This window comes from Eulemur rufifrons, chromosome 29 (assembly GCF_041146395.1).
Source record: "Eulemur rufifrons isolate Redbay chromosome 29, OSU_ERuf_1, whole genome shotgun sequence".
NCBI lineage: Eukaryota > Metazoa > Chordata > Mammalia > Primates > Lemuridae > Eulemur > Eulemur rufifrons.
In genome coordinates, this window is record NC_091011.1 from 35,113,895 (window position 1) to 35,133,998 (window position 20,104).

At 36.3% G+C, this 20,104-nt stretch overlaps 1 protein-coding gene across 3 annotated transcripts in view; it reads left to right on the forward strand.

Annotated features, from left to right (window-relative positions):
* CRPPA (CDP-L-ribitol pyrophosphorylase A) overlaps positions 1-20,104 on the forward strand; it is a 245,672-nt gene that overhangs the window by 30,025 nt on the left and 195,543 nt on the right. For 2 of the 3 annotated variants that reach the window (XM_069461928.1, XM_069461929.1), the window contains exon 3: positions 65-214. The exons of the other annotated variant lie outside the window; for it this stretch is intronic. In XM_069461928.1, the coding sequence (XP_069318029.1) occupies positions 65-214 (150 nt within the window). The remainder of the gene's footprint in view (positions 1-64; positions 215-20,104) is intronic. 3 annotated transcript variants of the gene reach the window in all.

Genomic DNA, 20,104 nt, shown 5'->3' on the forward strand with positions numbered 1-20,104 from the left:
CAGAGTTTCACTTTAAAATAATCTAGGTGAAATAAACACTAATTGCCTTCTTTTTCTTCTTTAGGCAGCAGGAGCAATTCGACCTCTTGTATCTACTGTCATCAGTCCATCTGCTGATGGTTGCTTAGACCACTCGCTAGAACGTGCCAGACACAGAGCAAGTGAAATGCCGCAGGCTTTTCTGTTTGATGTGATCTATGAAGCATATCAGCAGGTAAGAATCCTGGGTTTTAGAATAAGCTGCTATTGTGTCAGTGGTTTGTCGAACCACTTGTACATTTGAAGAATTCTTGAAAAACTCATAGGACTCAGCATATAGCTGTACTCAAGGCTAAGATTTATTACAATGAAGTATTAAGGATACACAGCTGGTTCAGAAGAGGAAGACACAGTCAGAGTCTTGAGGAATCCATTTGCAGGCTTCCTTATGCTTTTTCCCCCCTCTGAAGGGTCCCACAAAGCATACCCTCCCCCCTAGCAATGAGAATGCAGCAACATGTATGTATCAACAGCATAGAACCCAAACTCTCTAAAGTAATTTTAAGAGGTTTATTCTTAGCCAAAATGTGTCACCATGGCCCAGAGTACCATGCCTAAGAAGTCTTAAGCAAGTGGTCTCCTGTGGTTGGGTTACAGTTTGGTTTTATACATTTCAAGGAGACAGGAATTACATGTAAAGTACCTGTCACGAATCAGTACTTGGAAAGCATATATTGGTTTGGCACAAAAAGGCAGGCCATCTTGAAGCGGGATTACAGGTTATAGGTGGGTTTAAAGATTCTTTGATTTGTAATTCATTTAAGACATGAAGCTTTGTCTAAAGGCTTGTAATGTTTTAAGTTAAGGAAGTCTGTTAATCAGAGATAAGCCACCAGATATATACTGGACATAGACTCAAGTGATCTGTTAAGTAAATTGATGACCTAAAGATGTGGTTTAACCTTTGTCTTATGTGGCCTCATACTTGTTAATGATTTTATATCTTTCTGTTACAAAAAATAACTCCAAAAAGGGAGGGAGGCATGAGGAGGCATGTCTGATCTCCCTTCTTGTGGCCAGTAATTGAGCTTTAGGATTTTTCTGAGGTCCCCTTGGCCAAGAGTTGGTCCGTTCAGTAACCTGGAAAGGCTTCAGATTTTATTTTAGTTCACATATGTGATGTTTCTATCCAGGGAAGCCCATTAGAAATTAAGCACCCGAGATGTTGGGTAGATCATACAGATATCCTCTGCCTAGTATTTAATACATGCAAAAATTCTAGATCCCCAGAAGGAAAGTAGGTATTCAGCTTAAACCATATTGTTTATGCAAATAGTCTAGGCACAGTGAACCACTCTTACCAGCGAACTCTCAGATGATAACTGAGGGCCTGCCTTGTAAGCAGTTCTTTTTAAGGTCTGCTATGGTAAGTTTTCTGCTTAGCTCCTTAGACATTTTTCTTTTTTTTTTTTTTTTGAGACAGAGTCTCACTCTGTTGCCCAGGCTAGAGTGAGTGCCGTGGCGTCAGCCTAGCTCACAGCAACCTCAAACTCCTGAGCTCAAGCGATCCTCCTGTCTCAGCCTCCCGAGTAGCTGGGACTACAGACATGCGCCACCATGCCCGGCTAATTTTTTCTATATATATTTTTAGCTGTCCATATAATTTCTTTCTATTTTTAGTAGAGGTGGGGTCTCGCTCTTGCTCAGGCTGGTCACGAACCCCTTAGACATTTTTCAAATTAAAATTTTATTTGAAGGTAAGTAACTTAAAAAAAATCATGTAATTCATTAATGTTATTGGATTACCTTTGTTTTGTTTTGGAAACTCTTCTGTACTTAGTTTTACTGCTATTTGTTTGCATATTTAAGTAATTTTGGATAGTGGGCTTGAGGGAAAATTCCCAATGAAATATAAGTTAGAGCAGCTTATCCAGTGCATTATTCAGCCTGCAACAGGAGGTGAGAAAAATTTAGCTATGGGGATAGAAGAGTGGCCATAGGGATGAGGGGGTAATGTCCCAGAAGGCTAGTGAAGAAAGTGCTTTAAGAATGATTGAACAACTGTGTTAAACATCACGTAGGGGTTAAAAAGCACGGAGAACTGTCCATAAACCTTAACAATGTGAGGTTGCCCATATTTGAGGGGAGCAGTGGATGTGAAAACCTGGTTGGAATAGATTTAAGAGAGAACAGTGCCAATTTCTGGAGGAACTTTCATGTATGTTGAGCAGAGAAATAAATGGAAGGGGTAACTGAAAGCAGTTATAGATCAAGAGTTTCATTATTCTTTAAGATAGATGATATAACAGCATGTTTGTTAGGTTTGACAATCTTTCTGTGTTCTTGGTTCTTGGTGTGCTCTTGGCCAAAGAATGAGCAGACACACCAAAGTAAGGCAAGCATGAGGTGAAATTTATTGAGAGGGAGCAAGATAGGATTATAGAGAAGAGAGCAAGATACAGGTTTACAGAGCAAGATACATACACCACAGATGATGACCAGACCCCTTGTCATAGCAAAACAGAGACCTTGGTTATGATCTGGGTCTTGTTTTATAGCGTCCAGATAGGGACCTACCTCCTGGCTCAGATATCACCATGGAACCACTTTAATGGACAGTTGGGAGTTATGTGACCTGAGTCTTACTATGCATGCAGATCTCCCATGAACCTTTCTGAAAGCTGGTTCTAGGTCACTCTCCAGATTCTACTGTACCTATGCTGCTTGGACGGTGGGCTAGAGTTCTCTGCATTCTTTTGCAGTTGGCGTGCTAAGTTCTGATTGGCAGATTCATAGGGTGTTCCCTTCTCCCCCAGGTATGGTAGTCACTGGCCTTATTCCCAGGAGGGGCCTGAGGTCCCTAGCTATCTTCCTAACATTGATATGATAATGGCAGTGATTCAGTAGAGAGGAAAAGGCAATGCTGGAGTGAGGGTAGATGGGACCTAGGGCACTAGTGCTATTGAAGTTGACCTTGGCTGGAATGGATAGTTTATCCACAGGGATGGGAGGAAAGGCAAAGAATGTGGATACAAACAGATTAATAGATGTAGTGGGAGGACTTAGAATTTGTTGTCTTTTTCTGTTTTCTCGGTGATCTAGAGAGCGAGTCATCAGCTGAGAGTGGGGGAGGTGGGTGAAATGCCCAGGCTTTAGGAAAGAGAAGATGTTTTACATCTAGCCTAAAAATATATATAAAACTGTCCCAAGAAAAAATACATCAAGGCTATTTTTTGGGTTTTCATGGAAAACTGTGATAACTTTTGATCAAAAAAATCTACAAAGCTATTGAATAGCTCAGTCATTAATGTGGCCTTGAGATATTAGGGTTTTTTTTTTTTTTTTTTTAAATCAAGGATATAACTTTCCTTTGTGGAACACATGCAGAAAATACAAATAGTGCTTACCATCTGAGAGTTGAGCAGACATCTAGAAGTCGTAACCAAGGTCATGTGAAGATGAATCATATTTAGAAGAAACACACTGTAAGCTGATCCACAGTCATTGTGGACTGTGGCAAAATAAAAGTAGAAAGTGTACAGTTTTAGGTTAAAGATGACTTTTTGTCTTCAAAGGCTGCTGGAAGGTCATAGATTCAAGATGCCATTCTGTATGCTGACCTGTTGGATTAAATCCGCCCCCCCTCCCTGATTCTTCTGGCTTATCTCATTTTCGCTCTTATTATATGTTCTCCAGCCATGCTTCTTTCTTGCTACTTACCTTTTAGATATCAAGTAGCTGTTTACTCAGGGAAGCCTTTCCTGTCCTGCCCAGAGTAGGTTAGGCCAACCCATTATGTGTTCTCCTGGTGCCTGTTTTTGTTTTTCCTCCCCAGCATCAGAATTGTGATTAATTACTTGAAGTTATTTGCGAAATTTCTGACTCCCCTGATAGACTGAAGGTCACAGGGACAGTATCTGTCTTGTTCTTAGCAACCTGTCTTGTCTATTATTACTATTAAGTACATATTTGTTCAAAGGAATAGTCATAAAAGGCTTTATGTACATATAAATATATGAAAAATGGCCCACGCACTTGCTCTTCCTCTGCCTGGGAGGCTCTTTCCAGATAGTCAAATTGCTTGTTTCCATTCTTCATTTAGGTCCCTGTGCAAATGTCACTTCCTCTGAGAAGCCTTACCTGAAGCTTATAGGAGATAAGGTCCTCTCTCATGTATACTTTTATTCTACTTTAGTTTTTCTTATTAGATATCTATTTTTTGGGTAAGAATTTGTCTTTCCCTGATAGACTCAGTTCCACTAGGGTGGGGACTTTGTCTTGTTCACTCATCTCTAGCACCTGGAAGAGTTCATGGCTCACATTAGGGTCTTGATAAATATTGTGGAATGAAATTTCATCCATATGTGTGTTAACACTAATGCCAATTACATAAACAGATTTGCATGGGGGTAATACGTGTATATATTTATGTAAGGTATGCATACACTTACAAATGCTCCCTAAAATCTTTAAGAAATTCATCTGAAATTATTAAAAGTCTGAGCAACAACTTAGGTATAAAGTTGATGACTTGTAGTATTTTTATAAATGTGAAAGTTTCTACTGAGCCGATATTTCTAGGAATCAATGAAATTGTGTCATACTCATTAATAGGAAATTTAAGGGGTCATTAAAAGTTAATTTTTCCGAATTTCTGAGCATGAAAATTCATATGATAGAATGACATATTGAGATAACCTAATGATGTAAAGTTATGTAATTTACATAAAATATTCTTTATGGTAATATATGGTGATACATCTACATATATGGAAGTATACACACAAAGCAGAAAGACTGGTTGCATGTGTGAGCACTAAAATGTTGTTAGTGCCTATGTCTGGATAGATAGTTTAAAAGTCATTAAAATCTATAGATGTGATACTTAAGATACATAAATACTTAAGTATTTTTGATTGATCTTCGGCTTTTTCATGTAACTAGGTATTTGTACAGTTTTCTCTGGTTGATTAAGATCATTTGGGGAAGAAAAACCTAATCTCTTGGGAATTTTTCATGATACAATTAAGAGGTTGCTAAAGGAAAAGATTCCCAAAGAAAATAATGACTACTAAAGAATAATAAACAAAAATTCAATAATGAAAACAATGCAGTCTCCAGGAACATGAAGAAAAGCCCACAGATTGGTCCAGAGGATTCTTATTGAATATTCAAATGTGAAATTCTCTTCTGTACAGTTTGAGAACAATAAATTTTTATTCAAAGAAGCTTTTTAAATTATATAAATCCATTTTCTGAGAAAATTGGTGTGGTGGTCATAGATCATATTCTGAACTTTGTTGTTTAGAGACTTGGTCTCATTTCTAACACTCAAGTTTTTATGTACATAGAGAATTTTAGAAGGTAATTGTTTTAATTCAGTTTTTATGAAAATGTACATGCACGAAACAGGATTCAACCAGTGACAGAATTGGTCTCTGGTGTGTTAATTATGTACCTTTTGGTTTGATAGTCTAGACTTTACTGTGGAGATGTATAATATTTGTTACTCTAATGGAGATCGAGGTGTAAATGACTGTTTAACTTCAAAGGGTAAAGATACCCTTAAAAAATAAAAATGTCACTCCCTCCCCCACCCCCGATTTTTAAAGATCTCTGTCACTCATGTCTCTGGGTATCTGAATATAATAACCATAAAATTAAATGAATATGATAGGAATTCCCATTAATAGTACATATACCCTGCGTGTATTAGAGTAAATAGGACCTGTATCTTGTAGAAAGGGTCAGCATATTTGGGCTTTAAATGCTGAGTTAACAGGAACCAGTCAGAAAGATGGAATTTTGTCAAGAATGTCTTTCCTGCATATCCATCAAGCGTTATGATTTTCAGAAGTTTTATTCCCATTTTCACAGAGCATATTTTCCCATTCCTTCTCCTTTCCTAACTTCATCCCTGGCTCTTTTTTGCTGAGTATGTATTTGGGCCTGGATTGGATTTGGAGATGATAAGGAAGAGTCTCAGAATAAAAAGTCTCAGAAGAAACTTCATGTCATATGGGGTTTTGGGTAGGGGGCAAGCTGGGTGGGTGGTGGGGTTTGGGGAGAGAGGTAGAGATAAGAGGAGGGCATAAGTCTTTTTTTTTTTTTTTTTTAACAAATAGAAACTCAAGGAAAGGGACAAGGAATGAAAAGATCCTCAAGAGGAAGGGAGAGTGAAAGGACGTATGAAGAAAATGAGTGAAAAAGAGAAATAAGTAGGGATTTAAAGATGAAGTTTTCTGTTTCCAAAAGAGCTGACATGTTACGTTAGTGAAAGTATCTGCAAACCACCATTTTGTTTCTCATAAATGTCAATTGAAATCACAATACCAAGTGGCACATCTTGGTTATTAATGGCAACATAATTTATATATTTATGATACTTTATCAGATAAAATAATTCACAATCTTGGTAATACATTTGGAAAGCATTTAATGCTTCATAGTTATGCTTCAGCTTAGTGGTCATATTTCTCATGGCTTTATCCTTTTCCTTTTTTCTCCCTCCTTTTTTTTTTTTTTTTTTTTGCTTTTCTTCTACCAATTCTAGGTAGGCTCATATTGTCATTTTTTGGGTCCCATTTTGGGAAAATCCTAAAGAGTTGTAGGAAGAAAAAAAGAAAAGATTTTTCTGTGACTTGACTGGGATCTCCTCTGAGTATAATCTTTACTCCTAGAATTTTTTTCCTTAATCATTAGTTTAGAAAGCATAATTTATTTTTATCCCTTCTTATTTATTTTTATCCCTTCTTTATAATAGTTCATATATATGGTAATCAGGTTATAAGTTTCTAGTGTTTCTTTATGTAAGTTTATAAAGTTTAGTTATGTAAGGTTAGCAGTGGTTCTAGTTTCAGCCACATCTTCTGTAGCCTTTAACGTTCTATAACTTCCTAATTTTTGTCAATCTGATGGACGTATACAGAGTTGCGTTTTAATTAGAACTTGATTGCTAGTGAGGATGGAGCTTTCTATGTTTCTTCGTTTCCCTGTGTTGCTTATTGCTATGTTCTGAATGTTTGTGTTGCCCCAAAATTTATTTGTTGAAACCTAACCCTTAAGATGATACTATTAGGAGGTGGGACCTTTAGATGGTGATGATGTCATGAGAGCAGAGCACTCATGAATGGGAGTAATGCCCTTATAAAAAAGGCCTGAGGGAGCTTGTTTGCCCCTACTACGATGTGAAGATGCAGCAAGGAGGTGCCACCTATGAGGAATGGGCCTTTACCAGACACCAAAATCTGCTGGCACATTGATCTTGGATTTTTCAGCTTCCAGGAACTGTGCGAAATAATTCTGTTTATATATTACCCAGTGTTGAGGTATTTTGTGATAGCAGCCTGAATGCACCAAGACATTTGTTAGCATCTTATTAATAATGCATATTAATATCATCTATTTTCTTGATATCTCTTGTTGATTTGGTGAAGTTTTTTGTATATCTTAGGTCTTAATCTTTTCTTGCTTTTACACATTACAAATATCTTCTTTTAATTTGTCTGTCAACATTGTCTTTCGTGTACTTCCTGTTAATGTAGTCAAATCCCGAGTTTAAGATTTTATTTAAAAAATTCTTTTCCACATCATAGTTGGATATATATTATTCTATTAGTGTTAACTTTTTATTTCACACTTAGGTCTTTGGTTCATTCAGAGGTCATTTAAAAATATTCTATGATATAGGGCTTCTGCTTTTTTCATCTTTATAAAGTGAACTAATTTTTTCAACATCATTTACTAAATCATCCATTCTTTTCTAATATTTTTCCCTCTATCATGTTGCTGATTTCTAATGTATACAGAGAGTTGTTTCTGGGTTCATTTTTCACTGATTTGTTCCCTGTGATACCACATTTTATTTTCTTAATTTCAAAGTTGTCTTTCAGCACAGGTTCTCTAGCAATTAGAGCCTTAGGCAAGGCTTAAATGCTGATGCGAGGTGACATATACCCAATGTTGCCACTGTTTCACAAACACAGCTGGTTACTTCATCACATGAAACATATCCAGACAGGATTATCCAAAAATATTATGTTCTTTCTTCCAATGCACTGTTCTGACAGTACATCTGCCAGCTGCCTCTGTTAGCATTTCTCCCACAGGCAGTGAACTCCCAGTTATACCACACAGTCCCAGGAGAAGCCAGGTTCCACGACCTGTACCATGGTGTTTTAACTGTGTCCAGAGGGAGCTACAGGGAGAAACTAGAGGCTCTGGCTTGTGTCCTTAGTTATAGGACCAGGTAGCACCCACACACAATCACATAGGGCCTGAGAGAGATAGGTGAGACCAAGAGAATCTGTGGCAGGGAAAAAGATGGAACTGATATACTCTGTTATTGACTTTTATTTTCCATAAATTTGAGGTCTTAAGTTCCTTCTAGTTGGAAGGTTTTATTGGAATTCTTTGAAATTATAAGCTAATTTAGGTATTAAGTTGATGTCGTTAAATTTAAAGTCTCATTTATGAACATGGTATAGCTTATTCTGATCTTTCATTCTTTGAAGGAATTTTACTTTATTGTGTGTGTATTATAATTTCATAAATTATATTTTAACTATTTTCTGTTTTTTTTCTAATTGGTATTTACTATTATTTTTGTCTTTGGTATATTGAGCTTTTACCAGGCAAATTTATTGAACTATGGTTTTGAGTTTGTACTTGAATTCTAAATTTTCTATACAAATGATTATATTGTCTGCATATAATACATTTTTCTTTCTCTTTAGATCTTCATTTTTCTTTCATTGTTGCTTTGGCCAGTACATCTGGTATTATGTTTTAGAATAGTAAACATAATGGGGATGTTTTCCTGGGTTTTATCATCAAAGAGAATGTATTTTATTTCTTAAGTATAATGTTTGCAGGTGTTAAAGTTAAATTTCCTTAACTTTTACCTTTCTAAAAAGGTTTTCCTTTTTAAAAATATCAAATACATACTGTGGTTTTTGAAATCTTGTGTTGTTTTTTCTATATTTATAGGTCATGTGTGTATATTTTTAGTCTAATGGGAATTAATGTGATAGACCTTCTGCTGTTTAACTGTCTTTGTGACTCTGGGATAATTACTACTAGCTATAATGTTTATACTATTGGATTTAGCTACCTGATATTTTATTTTATTTTATTTTATTTTTTTACCTCTCTGTTTCTAAGTGAAATTGTTCTGTTTCTTTTCTTTTGCTGTCTGTAGTTGATTTTCATTGAAAGACTATGCCAATATTATAAAATGGGTTGGGTCATTTTTTTTTCTTTTACTATTTTCTATAATAATTTTTATGAGATATAAAGTAGTATTTACTATTAAAATCCTGATAGAGTTTCCCAGTAAAACTTTCAAAGCTTGGGGATTTTTTAGAGGTAGGTGGTGGGATAGGGGAGTAGTTTTTCAGTGGTGGCTGTTAACATTTCTATTTTTGTAATGGTTATTAAATGTCTAAGACTTCTTTCTCTGCCAGTTTTGACACTTTATTCTAGAAATTTATCTCTTTCATTCATATATTCAAGTATTGTTATGTTTTTAATTAAAAAGTTGTATCTGTAGGAGGAAGGGAAAAGGAATGAGGGGAGAAGTGAGGAAACAGGGAGAAAAAGGGAAGGGGGTGTTAAAGGTGGAGAAATGATTAATATGACCAGAAAGACTAATGAGATAGACAAACCTCTGACAAGCCTCATAAGACAAAAAAAGGAAGAAGAATAAATAGGTCTTGAGTTAAAAGCATAGATCATATTTTCAATCTTAGTTTTTAGTAAATATATTCTAAACTACAATTTCCCTTATATACTTAATATAATTAGAATTTTCATGATATGACAAGTTGAAATACAGTGCTTTTGTTTTCTTATAGCCCTTATTTAATAATTTGCTCATCTCACACCGTGGGTGTCCAGGCAAATACTTCTCTCCTTTGTTTTGTAACTTTAAATGTTTTTTTCCAAGCATGAGTATTTTATCTTCTGTAATCTGATGATGCACTGCTATGGTTTGACTATATATGCCCCTCCAAAACTGATGTTGGAACTTAAACCCCAAAGTGATGGAATTATCTGGTGGGACTTTTGCGGGGGGGAGGTGATTAGGCCATGAGGACTCTGCCTTCATCAATACAATTAATGCCCTTATAAAAGAAGCCTCAGAGAGCCACACCTGGTCCTTCCATCTCTTCTACCATGTGAGAACACAGTCTTTGTCTCTTTTGTCCTTTTGCCTTTTCTGCCATGTGAGGATGCCTCAAGAAGATGTCTTTACCAGACATCAAATCTGCTGATGCTGTGATCTTGGACTTCCCAGCCTCCAGAACTGAGAAATAAATTTCTATTGTTTATCAATTACCTAGTGTATAGTTCAGTGGTATTAAGTACATTCCCATTTTTGTACAACGGTCACCATTGTCGACAGAGCTTTTTAGTTTCCAAAACAGACTCTATACTCATTAAGTAATAATTCCTCTTTCCCACTTCCAGCTCCTGGTGACCACCATTTTATTAATATTTTCTGTCTCCATGAATTGGCTGTCTTAGGTATTTCATATGTGGAATCATAAAGTATCCTTTTGTGCCTGTTTATTTCACTTAGCATAATGTTTTCAAGGTTCATCCATGTTACAGTATGTGTCATAATTTCCTTCCATTTTTGGGCTAACATTCCATTGTGTGTATATACATTTTGTTTCTGCATTCGTCTGTCAATGGACACTTGGGTTGCTTCCAGCTTTTGGCCACTGTGAATAATGCTGCTATGAATATGGGTATACAAATGTCTGTTGGAGTTCTTGCTCTCAATTCTCTATATATCTAGAAGTAGAAATACTAGATAGTATGGTAATCCCACTTTTAATATTTTGAGGAACTGCCATACTGTTTTCCATAGTGGCTGCATCATTTTCCATTCCTATCAGCAGTGCACAAGGATTCCAGTCAATTTCTCCACATCCTTGCCAACACTTATTTTCTGTTTTTTTGTTTTTGTTTTTAAAGTCATCCTGATAGGGGCAAAATGGTATCTCATTATTGTTTGGATTTGCATTTCTCAAAGGATTAGTGATGTTGAGCAACTTTTCATGTACTAATTGTCCATTTGTATACCTTTGGTGAAATATTTATCCTTTGGCCACCCCCCCCCCACGTTTTTTTGTTTTTTTTTCTTTTGTTGGTGAGTTGAGTTCTTTATATGTTCTAAATACTAATCCCTTTTCAGATATGTGATTTGCAAATATTATATTTTCTCCCATTACATGAGTTGCCTTTTCACTGATAGTATCTTTTGCACAGCAGTGTTTAATTTTCATATGGTCTAGTTTATTATCTATTTTTTTTTGTTGTTGTTGCCTGTGCTTTTGATGTCATATCTAAGAAATCGTTGCCAAAGTCAATGTCATGAAGTTTTGTCTTATGTCTTCTAAGACTTTTATAATTTTTGCTATAACTTACATTTAGTTTTTTGAGCCAGTTTGAGTTAATTTGTGTTAAGTGTCTGACTTTATTCATTTGCATGTGGATATCCAGTTTTCTCTGCAACATTTATTGAAACAAGAGTGTTTGCCCCCATTAAATGGTCTTGGCACCTTTGTTAAAAAACAAAAACAAAAACATTTGACCATGCATATATGTGCAGGTTTATTTATGGACTCTCTATTCTATTGGTCTTTATGCCAGTAACACAGTTTTGATTATGGTAGTTTTGTAGTAATTTTTGAAATCAGAAAGTGAGAGACCTCCAACTTTATTCTTTTTAAAGATTGCTTTGGCTATTTGGGGTGATAAAGAACTCCTTAATGTCATTGACTTTAGCCATATTTTTCTGGTATTCTTCCTTCTGACTTATCTATCATAGTATCTCAAATCTAGTAGATGTTTAATGCATGTTATTGTGAGAATTAAAAAAATAAGGTTATAATATAAAATATTACATGTTCTTAAAACTGAATGTATTTTCCTTATTACTGTGGACTAGAAAACTGGATTTATTCTGAATCCTTAGCAATATTACCACTTGGGTTTTTGTTTCTCTCTTACCCTAGTTCACACCTGTTCTTTAGGAACCATGTCTTAACAAGATACGAACATCTGTCTTTAGCTAGGTCAGACAACTTTTGAAAGATGCAGTGTGGGTGCTGTCCAATTTCAAATATCTGTAAGAACAACAGAAGACAAAAGATGAGGTAAACAGAGGATGTAATATCAGAGTAGAGAAGGGATACCAAAAATAAGTTGTTACATCCTTCTTGTGGTTTGTCCTGAGTTTATGCCATTGTATTAGAAGAATAGGATCCTGGAAAAAAAAGGTTTCAGTCTTGGAGATTATTGGAATCCTTTTTGTGTTTGCTTTTCTGGTAAGTGAAAGGTGGAGAATGGAATGTGTGAGAAGAGGCATAGAATAGGAACATGTATTCTTTCATAAGCAGAAGGCAAAAGGGCCTCTTGGTGCTGTCGAGGGCTTTTTTATCTTCTAAAATCCTGATCTCTGTGTTATAGACCTTGGCAAGGAAGCCTGCCTTTTTGAATAAATAAAAATGAACTGAGAGACAGCCTCTCCTCTTGATCTTTTACTGTAAGACTTTGCATCTGAAATTAGGAACTGACTTCTGGAGGGCAGTCAGGAGGGGGCAGGAGTTATAAAGAAGAGTTGAAGTTACACAGATGGAGTTACACTGAAGAATTTATACATAACTGATAGTCAACCTCTTGGCTTTGTATGTGCCAAGAGATGACAGACACTGGTACCCAGGCAATCCTCTGTCATTCCTCCATGGAGGACAGAGCTGTAGACTTACCAAGCAATTCAGTGATGACAATACTTGTGATCACATCATGAACTACTTGTATACTAATGAGGTGCCATTATTTAGGGGAAGAAATAAAAGTCAAAATGAAAAGCTTTTGGATTCACTTGGATATTACTGGTATTACTTTGAAGTATGGGTTCATTTGAGTGAGATAAAGAAATAGGTTACATTTTGATGGTGTTTAGTCCTCTGGCCTAATAAGTTAATGTGTTTGGTATGTGTAGGATCTGGGTGGTAGCTTAGTACTTTATGGCCAAAACAAAAGATATTTTCTAGGCAGATCTAAGAACTTCAACTGCCTATGCTTGGGGCTCTTTAACTTAAGAAATTACAGAATGATGGAAAAGTATGGTGAGATACTTTGAGGACATTTCATCCTGAAGGAATATGGATTTTAAAATTCAGGTAATGACTTCACTCCTTTCTCACAGACCGTATCTGTCAAGCAGATGAATTCTTCTCTCTGTATATCTGAGTTAGATGCTATTCATCATTGGTGGCTGTTGCTGTGTCCATTGGGTTAAACTGGGAACTACAATTCTGGGGTAGATTGGCCAAAAGAGCAATATGAGTAAGATTTGGAAGGCTTAAGTGAAACAAAAGCTATTTTTCTCCAAAGGCCTTCTTGCTGTCAGATGGGGTAACCAGCACACACAAAAGTCTCTCGTGGGTTCCAACCTGTCCTCGCCATCTAAGCCCATCATCTAGCACATCTTCCTGACTGCTGGCACTGCTGACCCTCAGTAGCCTGGCGTTTATCACCAGACACTGTGCTGGTGATCCACTGAAGCAGTAGTTACACACAGGCGACTGTTTCCTGTTAACCTCTTCATGACCTCCTCCTCAGTCTCCTTCTGGTGGCTGGGTGTGCTTGGCTTGTCAGATTGACTAGTCAATGACTTGGTCAGCTTGCCTTTCAGTCTGTCCCTTCCTCAGCTCCTCTCCCACTGTGTAATTCCTCCAAGACTTGGATGAGGTAAAGGCAATATATGTAACCTAAACATTTGTACCCTTGTAATATTCTGAAATTTAAAAAAAATTACAAAGAAAGAGAAGAAAAAATCACTTATAGTGGCCCTGCTTCCCAGGCTGATATATAATTCAACCATGGAGTTACAATTGTATACTCTGTCTACTTTAGATGTTGTATAAGCAACTCGTACTTTTTTTTTTTTTTCCAACCATTGCTGAATTATTTTCTCACCTTGTTTAGTAAAGAAAAAATACATGTTTAGAAGATATGTATCACTTATAAGGCAATTTTTCATAGTGTTTTCGTGCAAGGTTGTTTGGGTGTATAATATGCAGCTTTCTTCTTGGGTGTATCACAAAGAATTAGTCATTGCCAAAAGAACTAGCAGGATAAACCTTTGCTTTTAAGTGGTTCTGGCCGGGTTTTTGTTTATTGGTCTGCTGCCTAGAATACTGAAATTTCACAAATGATAGAAAGACTATTAATTGTGTACTATTATTAAAGCTAGCATGTTTACAGATGACCTTTGTAGTAGAAATTAGTTAGGTCTGAAATAGTTTATGGGATGTATACCTTAGAAAATCACATGCCCTTCAAATACTTAAACTTTGTGGACTAATAACAAAAATCTAATTTTTTCTTTACACATGACTTCAAAATTGGTGTCATTGTTTTGTGGATACTATTCCTTTTGGGCATTGATATCTTGATAAAATTTGATATTTTAAGTTATACACTGGAGATTTAGTTTTGTATTATCTGGGCAATTAGTCATTTTCTTTTTTTTTTTTTTTTCTGAGACAGAGTCTCGCTTTGTTGCCCGGGCTAGAGTGAGTGCCGTGGCGTCAGCCTCGCTCACAGCAACCTCAAACTCCTGGGCTTAAGCGATCCTACCGCCTCAGCCTCCCGAGTAGCTGGGACTACAGGCATGTGCCACCATGCCCGGCTAATTTTTTCTATATATATTTTAGTTGGCCAGATAATTTCTTTCTATTTTTAGTAGAGACGGGGGTCTCGCTCTTGCTCAGGCTGGTCTTGAACTCCTGAGCTCAAGCAATCCACCCGCCTCGGCCTCCCAGAGTGCTAGGATTACAGGCGTGAGCCACTGTGCCCGGCCTCAATTAGTCATTTTCATATGCTTTTGAGCAAACTCAATTTCTTTAGGAAGTGGAAATCAGTTTTTTTACTGAGACTATTTTGAACAAGCGTTTATTGTTAATGCAATCTATATATGCTGTTGAATGCCAAGATATCTGTACATTTCATAAACATCATAGTTGGGTAGTCTGAAACATGAAATAGTGGCAGTTTTATCTTATGGTATTCTTCAGATACTATGTCACATGATTACCCAGGGTTTTTGACTCCTAGTCATGACAGAATAATGTGTATAGCTGACCCTCTGGGTAAAAATCATGAATTATAATATACATCTATAGAGACTATAGATGTGGCAGCAGATAAGTTTGAAATATTTGTATAAAGGCAGTGAAGAATCACCAAAAGTAGGCAAAAACTAGACTGGGTTTAGTCCTTGAGAGGACATCATGCTGTTTAAGATCCACTTTTATGTGGTGTTGCCATTTAATTGATTGCCTCTCAGCTCCAAATCCACCCTTGTTGCCTTGTTGGACCCTATAAATATCTCTCCTTTGCTAAGACATCTTAAGCTTTTTCAGTTGGAGGGTGCCTGGGAAAGGGACGCAGCAAGAAGAAATCTTCCTGATTTGGGCGTTTCCATTCCATTCCTGCTGGCTCCACAGCTGCCATTAATATGTACGTGGTACTCAGTGGTGTTTACTCTAGCAAGTTCTCATTGCCAGTCTGGCCTGCTGTTCTTGCTTGTCGATTCCATGCCTGCCAGCCTTGGTTTGTTGGTACTCCAGCTGTAGGCTTCCAGCTCATCAATCTGTTCCATGTTCATCAGCCTCAGGCTCCTTGGCCATCTAGTGGGGGACTCCTGACTTGTCAGTATTTGTCTGTGGTTTGATATGCCAGCCTTGGTCTCCTGACCATGCACAGCCAAGCCATTAAACTTCTCCACCATCCAGTGGGATGCAGCCATACCTTCTCCAGTAAGTTTTGAATCTCAGCCTTGGAGAGAGTATGTTCTTTCTTTCAGTGCTCTTCCTCAGAGTTAATATATATTTTGGAGTTCTGTTTCATTACTTCTTAGTAATAAAATTATCAGAAATAGTTAATACTTTATGTTAAATTTTTCCTGTTCAAGTTATTATGTGGTTTATCACTCCTAAATGCTGAATAAGTTTTCTCCTGATATCACTTCCCAATCCCTGTAGTGGCACTACTGAAAGCTACTGTGAAGGCAGAGCATGGAGCTTGGGGCTACCATGGTAGCTGAGAATTGAGGGGTATATCCCAGAATAGTGAGAGGCCCAGAGGAGGGAGGCCGCACACATGCATATAAAATCTCCTAAAAGCCTTTGCTGACTCCCGAATTGTGTATGCATAGGGTAATATTCTGAGAGACCTAGGGGAAAACATCAACTGGAAGGCCAAAAGAGGTGAGCAGAGACTTCAGCAGCTGTTCACTGCAGGGGTGTGATGTTAAAGAGTCTGTTATGTTAAAGAGAATTTGGTAAACACCTTTGGCTTTTCACTGATAATACAGAAAAGGACCACATCTTAGGAGTAAAGACCACTTTCCAGAACACACTCAGAACCCTTCAGAGAGAGTTAGCACAATCTATAGTCTGGGAAACCATCTACAAAGTCAGTATATAGTTAAAACTTACTAAATATTTTAATAAGTGACTTTATTAGGAAAATAAATTACTAGAGACCCAGATGTTGGAAACAGCAGTATAGGACTTTAAGAATATATATGAAAATGTTGGTATAATAAATGAGATGAGGAATTTGAAGACAAATACGGAAATCGTAAAAGAAACAAATGGAAATTTTAGAACTTAAAAATGCAATATCCTGAGTTTAAAAAATGTAGATCTATTGGCTGTGATTAACAGCAGATTGAAGAATGGATCACTGAACTTGAAGATGTGTGTGGGTTCCAAGAGACCAAGGCAGAAGTTGCCAGTCATCTTCTAGCCTGTGCCCAGCTGTGGAATGGCATCACTGCTGCTGTACCATATAGGTCAGAGTGGTCAGAGGCCACCCATGTTTAAAGAGAGAACCCCACCACCATCCAAAAGAATTTATGGCTCTCTGTAATTCACCACAATCATGTTGTAAAACTAAGAAATGTAGAATCAGACAGCTTTGAATTTGTTTATTCATTGTTAACAACTTGCTATACTTCCGAGTCTTAGTATTTTTGTGTAGGAAGGTACTATCTTCTTTGCTGGATGTTGAGAAGGAAATATATAGGAAAAAAATTAATGAAACTTATGAATAATTTCATTGTTATTTGGCTCAATTTATTCAGTCTATAGTAAAGTATAAATATTTACATAGTTTTAGATAACCTTATAAACTTATGCTTTTTTCCCTTAAGTCTCATAATTTTGAAATTTGGAAGTAAGCTAGTGTATTTTTTTCTGTAAAATTTTGCTCTTTTCTGGTTCTGATTATATTTTGTTACTTAGTATGGCTAGGGTATATGGGTTGTCAAACCAGCAAGAGGATATTGTCACCACTATAACGGATTAAATCATTTGGCCTTTTAAAATTAAAGTAATAAAGCATTTAGAATGACTTGAGGTAATTGAAAACATGGATCTTTATATTGTTTAATGCCGAACGAACTGGAGCTGCTGCAAGGTGCCTACTCAAACAGGCCACTATGCTGGTAGGTATCACTTTTACTGGGTCAACTTGCCCTGCCACCTTGCTATTCCAACATCCAAACCACCCTACCTCAAACCTTTTCCACCAGTGATGGTAGGTGCCAGAAGCAATGAGGACACTGGTAGTCAAAAATGGCCGGCTTTTGACCTTGAGCAATAATGGTCACAGACTTTAATTTCTCTGGGTCTGTTTCCACTCCTGTAAATGAGGGGTTTGTACTACGACTAGATGATCTCTAAAATTCTTTCTGCCTCTGACTTTGATTCAGAAACAGGTGAAGAGCTGGGTAAGGCAATGATTATTCAAAAAGTACTAAGTAGAAATTGAAGAGAGATACAGTGGTCATTTGGTTGATTACATAGGCATATAGGTATGAGATATTAATGCAACCAAAACAGAATACTGAGGGAATGATGCAGTTAAAGTATATGAGGAATTGTAGTGGAAAAAACATTTACCAGGTGAATCACTACAAGGGTACCTTAAATTGTGATGGAGAAGAAACAATTGCTTTTAAAGAGATTTCATACTCAGAGGGGGGAAAAACTAGATTTATTGCAATAGCAGAATACTGGCCTTTGAATCCAAAACTCCAGTAATTGCTCTTTTAACTTGGAGAATTAAAACCTATTTAATAACCACATCATATTTCTATTCAATGCCCTATTGCTTCCTTCTTCTAAAATATTTATGCATAGCAGTTAAACCGTAGAATGTATTATTGAACAACAGGAATAAATCCCTATCATGTAGCTCAGAGCTACTTGTCCTTTGCACTGATTGCCATTCTGATTGGAATATTTGTTTTATCTAAGTCTTTACTCTGAACAAATTTTTTTATCTCTTCTGATTGCTGTGTGAGTTGGGTTTGGCTAGAATGGGGATTGACTGGAGAGGAGTATGTATCTCTTTTTGAGCCTATTAAGTTACTTGAAACTAATCTGTAATAAAGCGGCCTCTTAAGCCTTGCTGTAGGTACACTTCCTTTGCTAAATTACCATGAAATTTCTGACTTGTGGGAGGGGAAAGGGAAACTAGTTCATTGAGTATTCGGTCTGTGGAAGGCATAGTAACTGGTAGGTAATAATCTCATCTTTTCAGATAAGAAGTCAAGGTACTTATACAGGGTCAATGTCTATTAAATGGTATAAATAAGATAAAAGTCTGATTATAACATTTGTTATGTTTCCTGAAACTGATTCTTATAATGACATGCTTTAATTCTAAATACATCTTGATGATACTTACCTATAGAAGATATAACCACTTATGCAAATATCTTTTTGGTAAGTTATGAAAAGCTAGAAGAATATTGCTTTAGCTAGTTAGTTGGGAGTATATTCAACAGTACATTTTTATAGCATATTGTCTACCTTTTTTATCTGTGTGTTTTTCATGCTTCTTGTGTAACTTTGTGGCTTAGTTCTAATGTTGAATATATTTTTAACGTACATGCCTTAGGGGAATAAATGTACTTGAAATACAAGATAAAAGATGACTAACTCCATTATTTTCTGATGGCTGCAGTTCAGTGAGGAGGTTCAGGAAACCTTCCATTAAACGTATGTGCTTAATAACACTAAATTCCTTTCTTGGATACACACCCTTTTCTTAGCCACAGTAGTCCTTAGAATAATAAGAATATTGCAAAGAGAAAATTTATATGCTTCATTGGTCAGAATAGCTAAAGCTGGACTCTTCTTTTCTTTCCCCTAAGGTAATCTCAAGTTTCTTTGTAAGTTAAAAAAAAATGTAAAAAGAGTAAATATCCAAAGCCTCCTTAGGCTGATAAAGATTGGTTACATCATCTTGTACAGTGTGTGTATTTCCTATCACAAAATATTGAATGAAAAGTATCAGGAAGTCAGATAGACATTTTTCCTTTCATTAGAAGTAGACTAGTCTACTTCATACCTGATTGATTGTAGACTACATAAATGCCCTTTGTTTTTAACCACATTACATATCATCATGTTATATCATGTCTTGGTGCTATACAAAGCAGAATAACATTTTTTGAAAACAGCTAAACTGTACTTTGAGTGCTGCATTTTTAAAAAGTTTTTTATTACTGTGGCTTTACTAGTACAGATAAAGGAATTTATTAAATTGTTTTCTTTATAAAAGGAACATTCTTGCTATCATATCTTTTCCAAAAGAATGCTGTCACTTGTGTACTTATAATGCAAACTGACAATAATATGTTACTTTCAATGAGACCTTTCTGTAAAAACTGAACTTAGCTACTCAGGAAGTTAAGGCAGGAGAATTGCTTGAGTTCAGGAGTTAAAGTCTAGCCTCAACAACAGCAAGATCCTGTCTCAAAAACAAACAGAAACCCCACAAATTGAATTTAATTTGATGTCTTCTAATCAAGTTTAAATAATAAATAGCAAACTATTTCTTTTTTTTTCTAGTGTAGCTGCTTTCTACTTTGTTTTATTTTTGATTGACAAATACTTGTGTGTATATTTGTGGGGTGCAATGTGATGTTTTGATACATGTATACATTGTGGAGTGATCAAATCAGGCTAATTAACATATCCATCACCTCCAATATTTATTATTTCTTCGTAGTGAGAATATTTAGAAT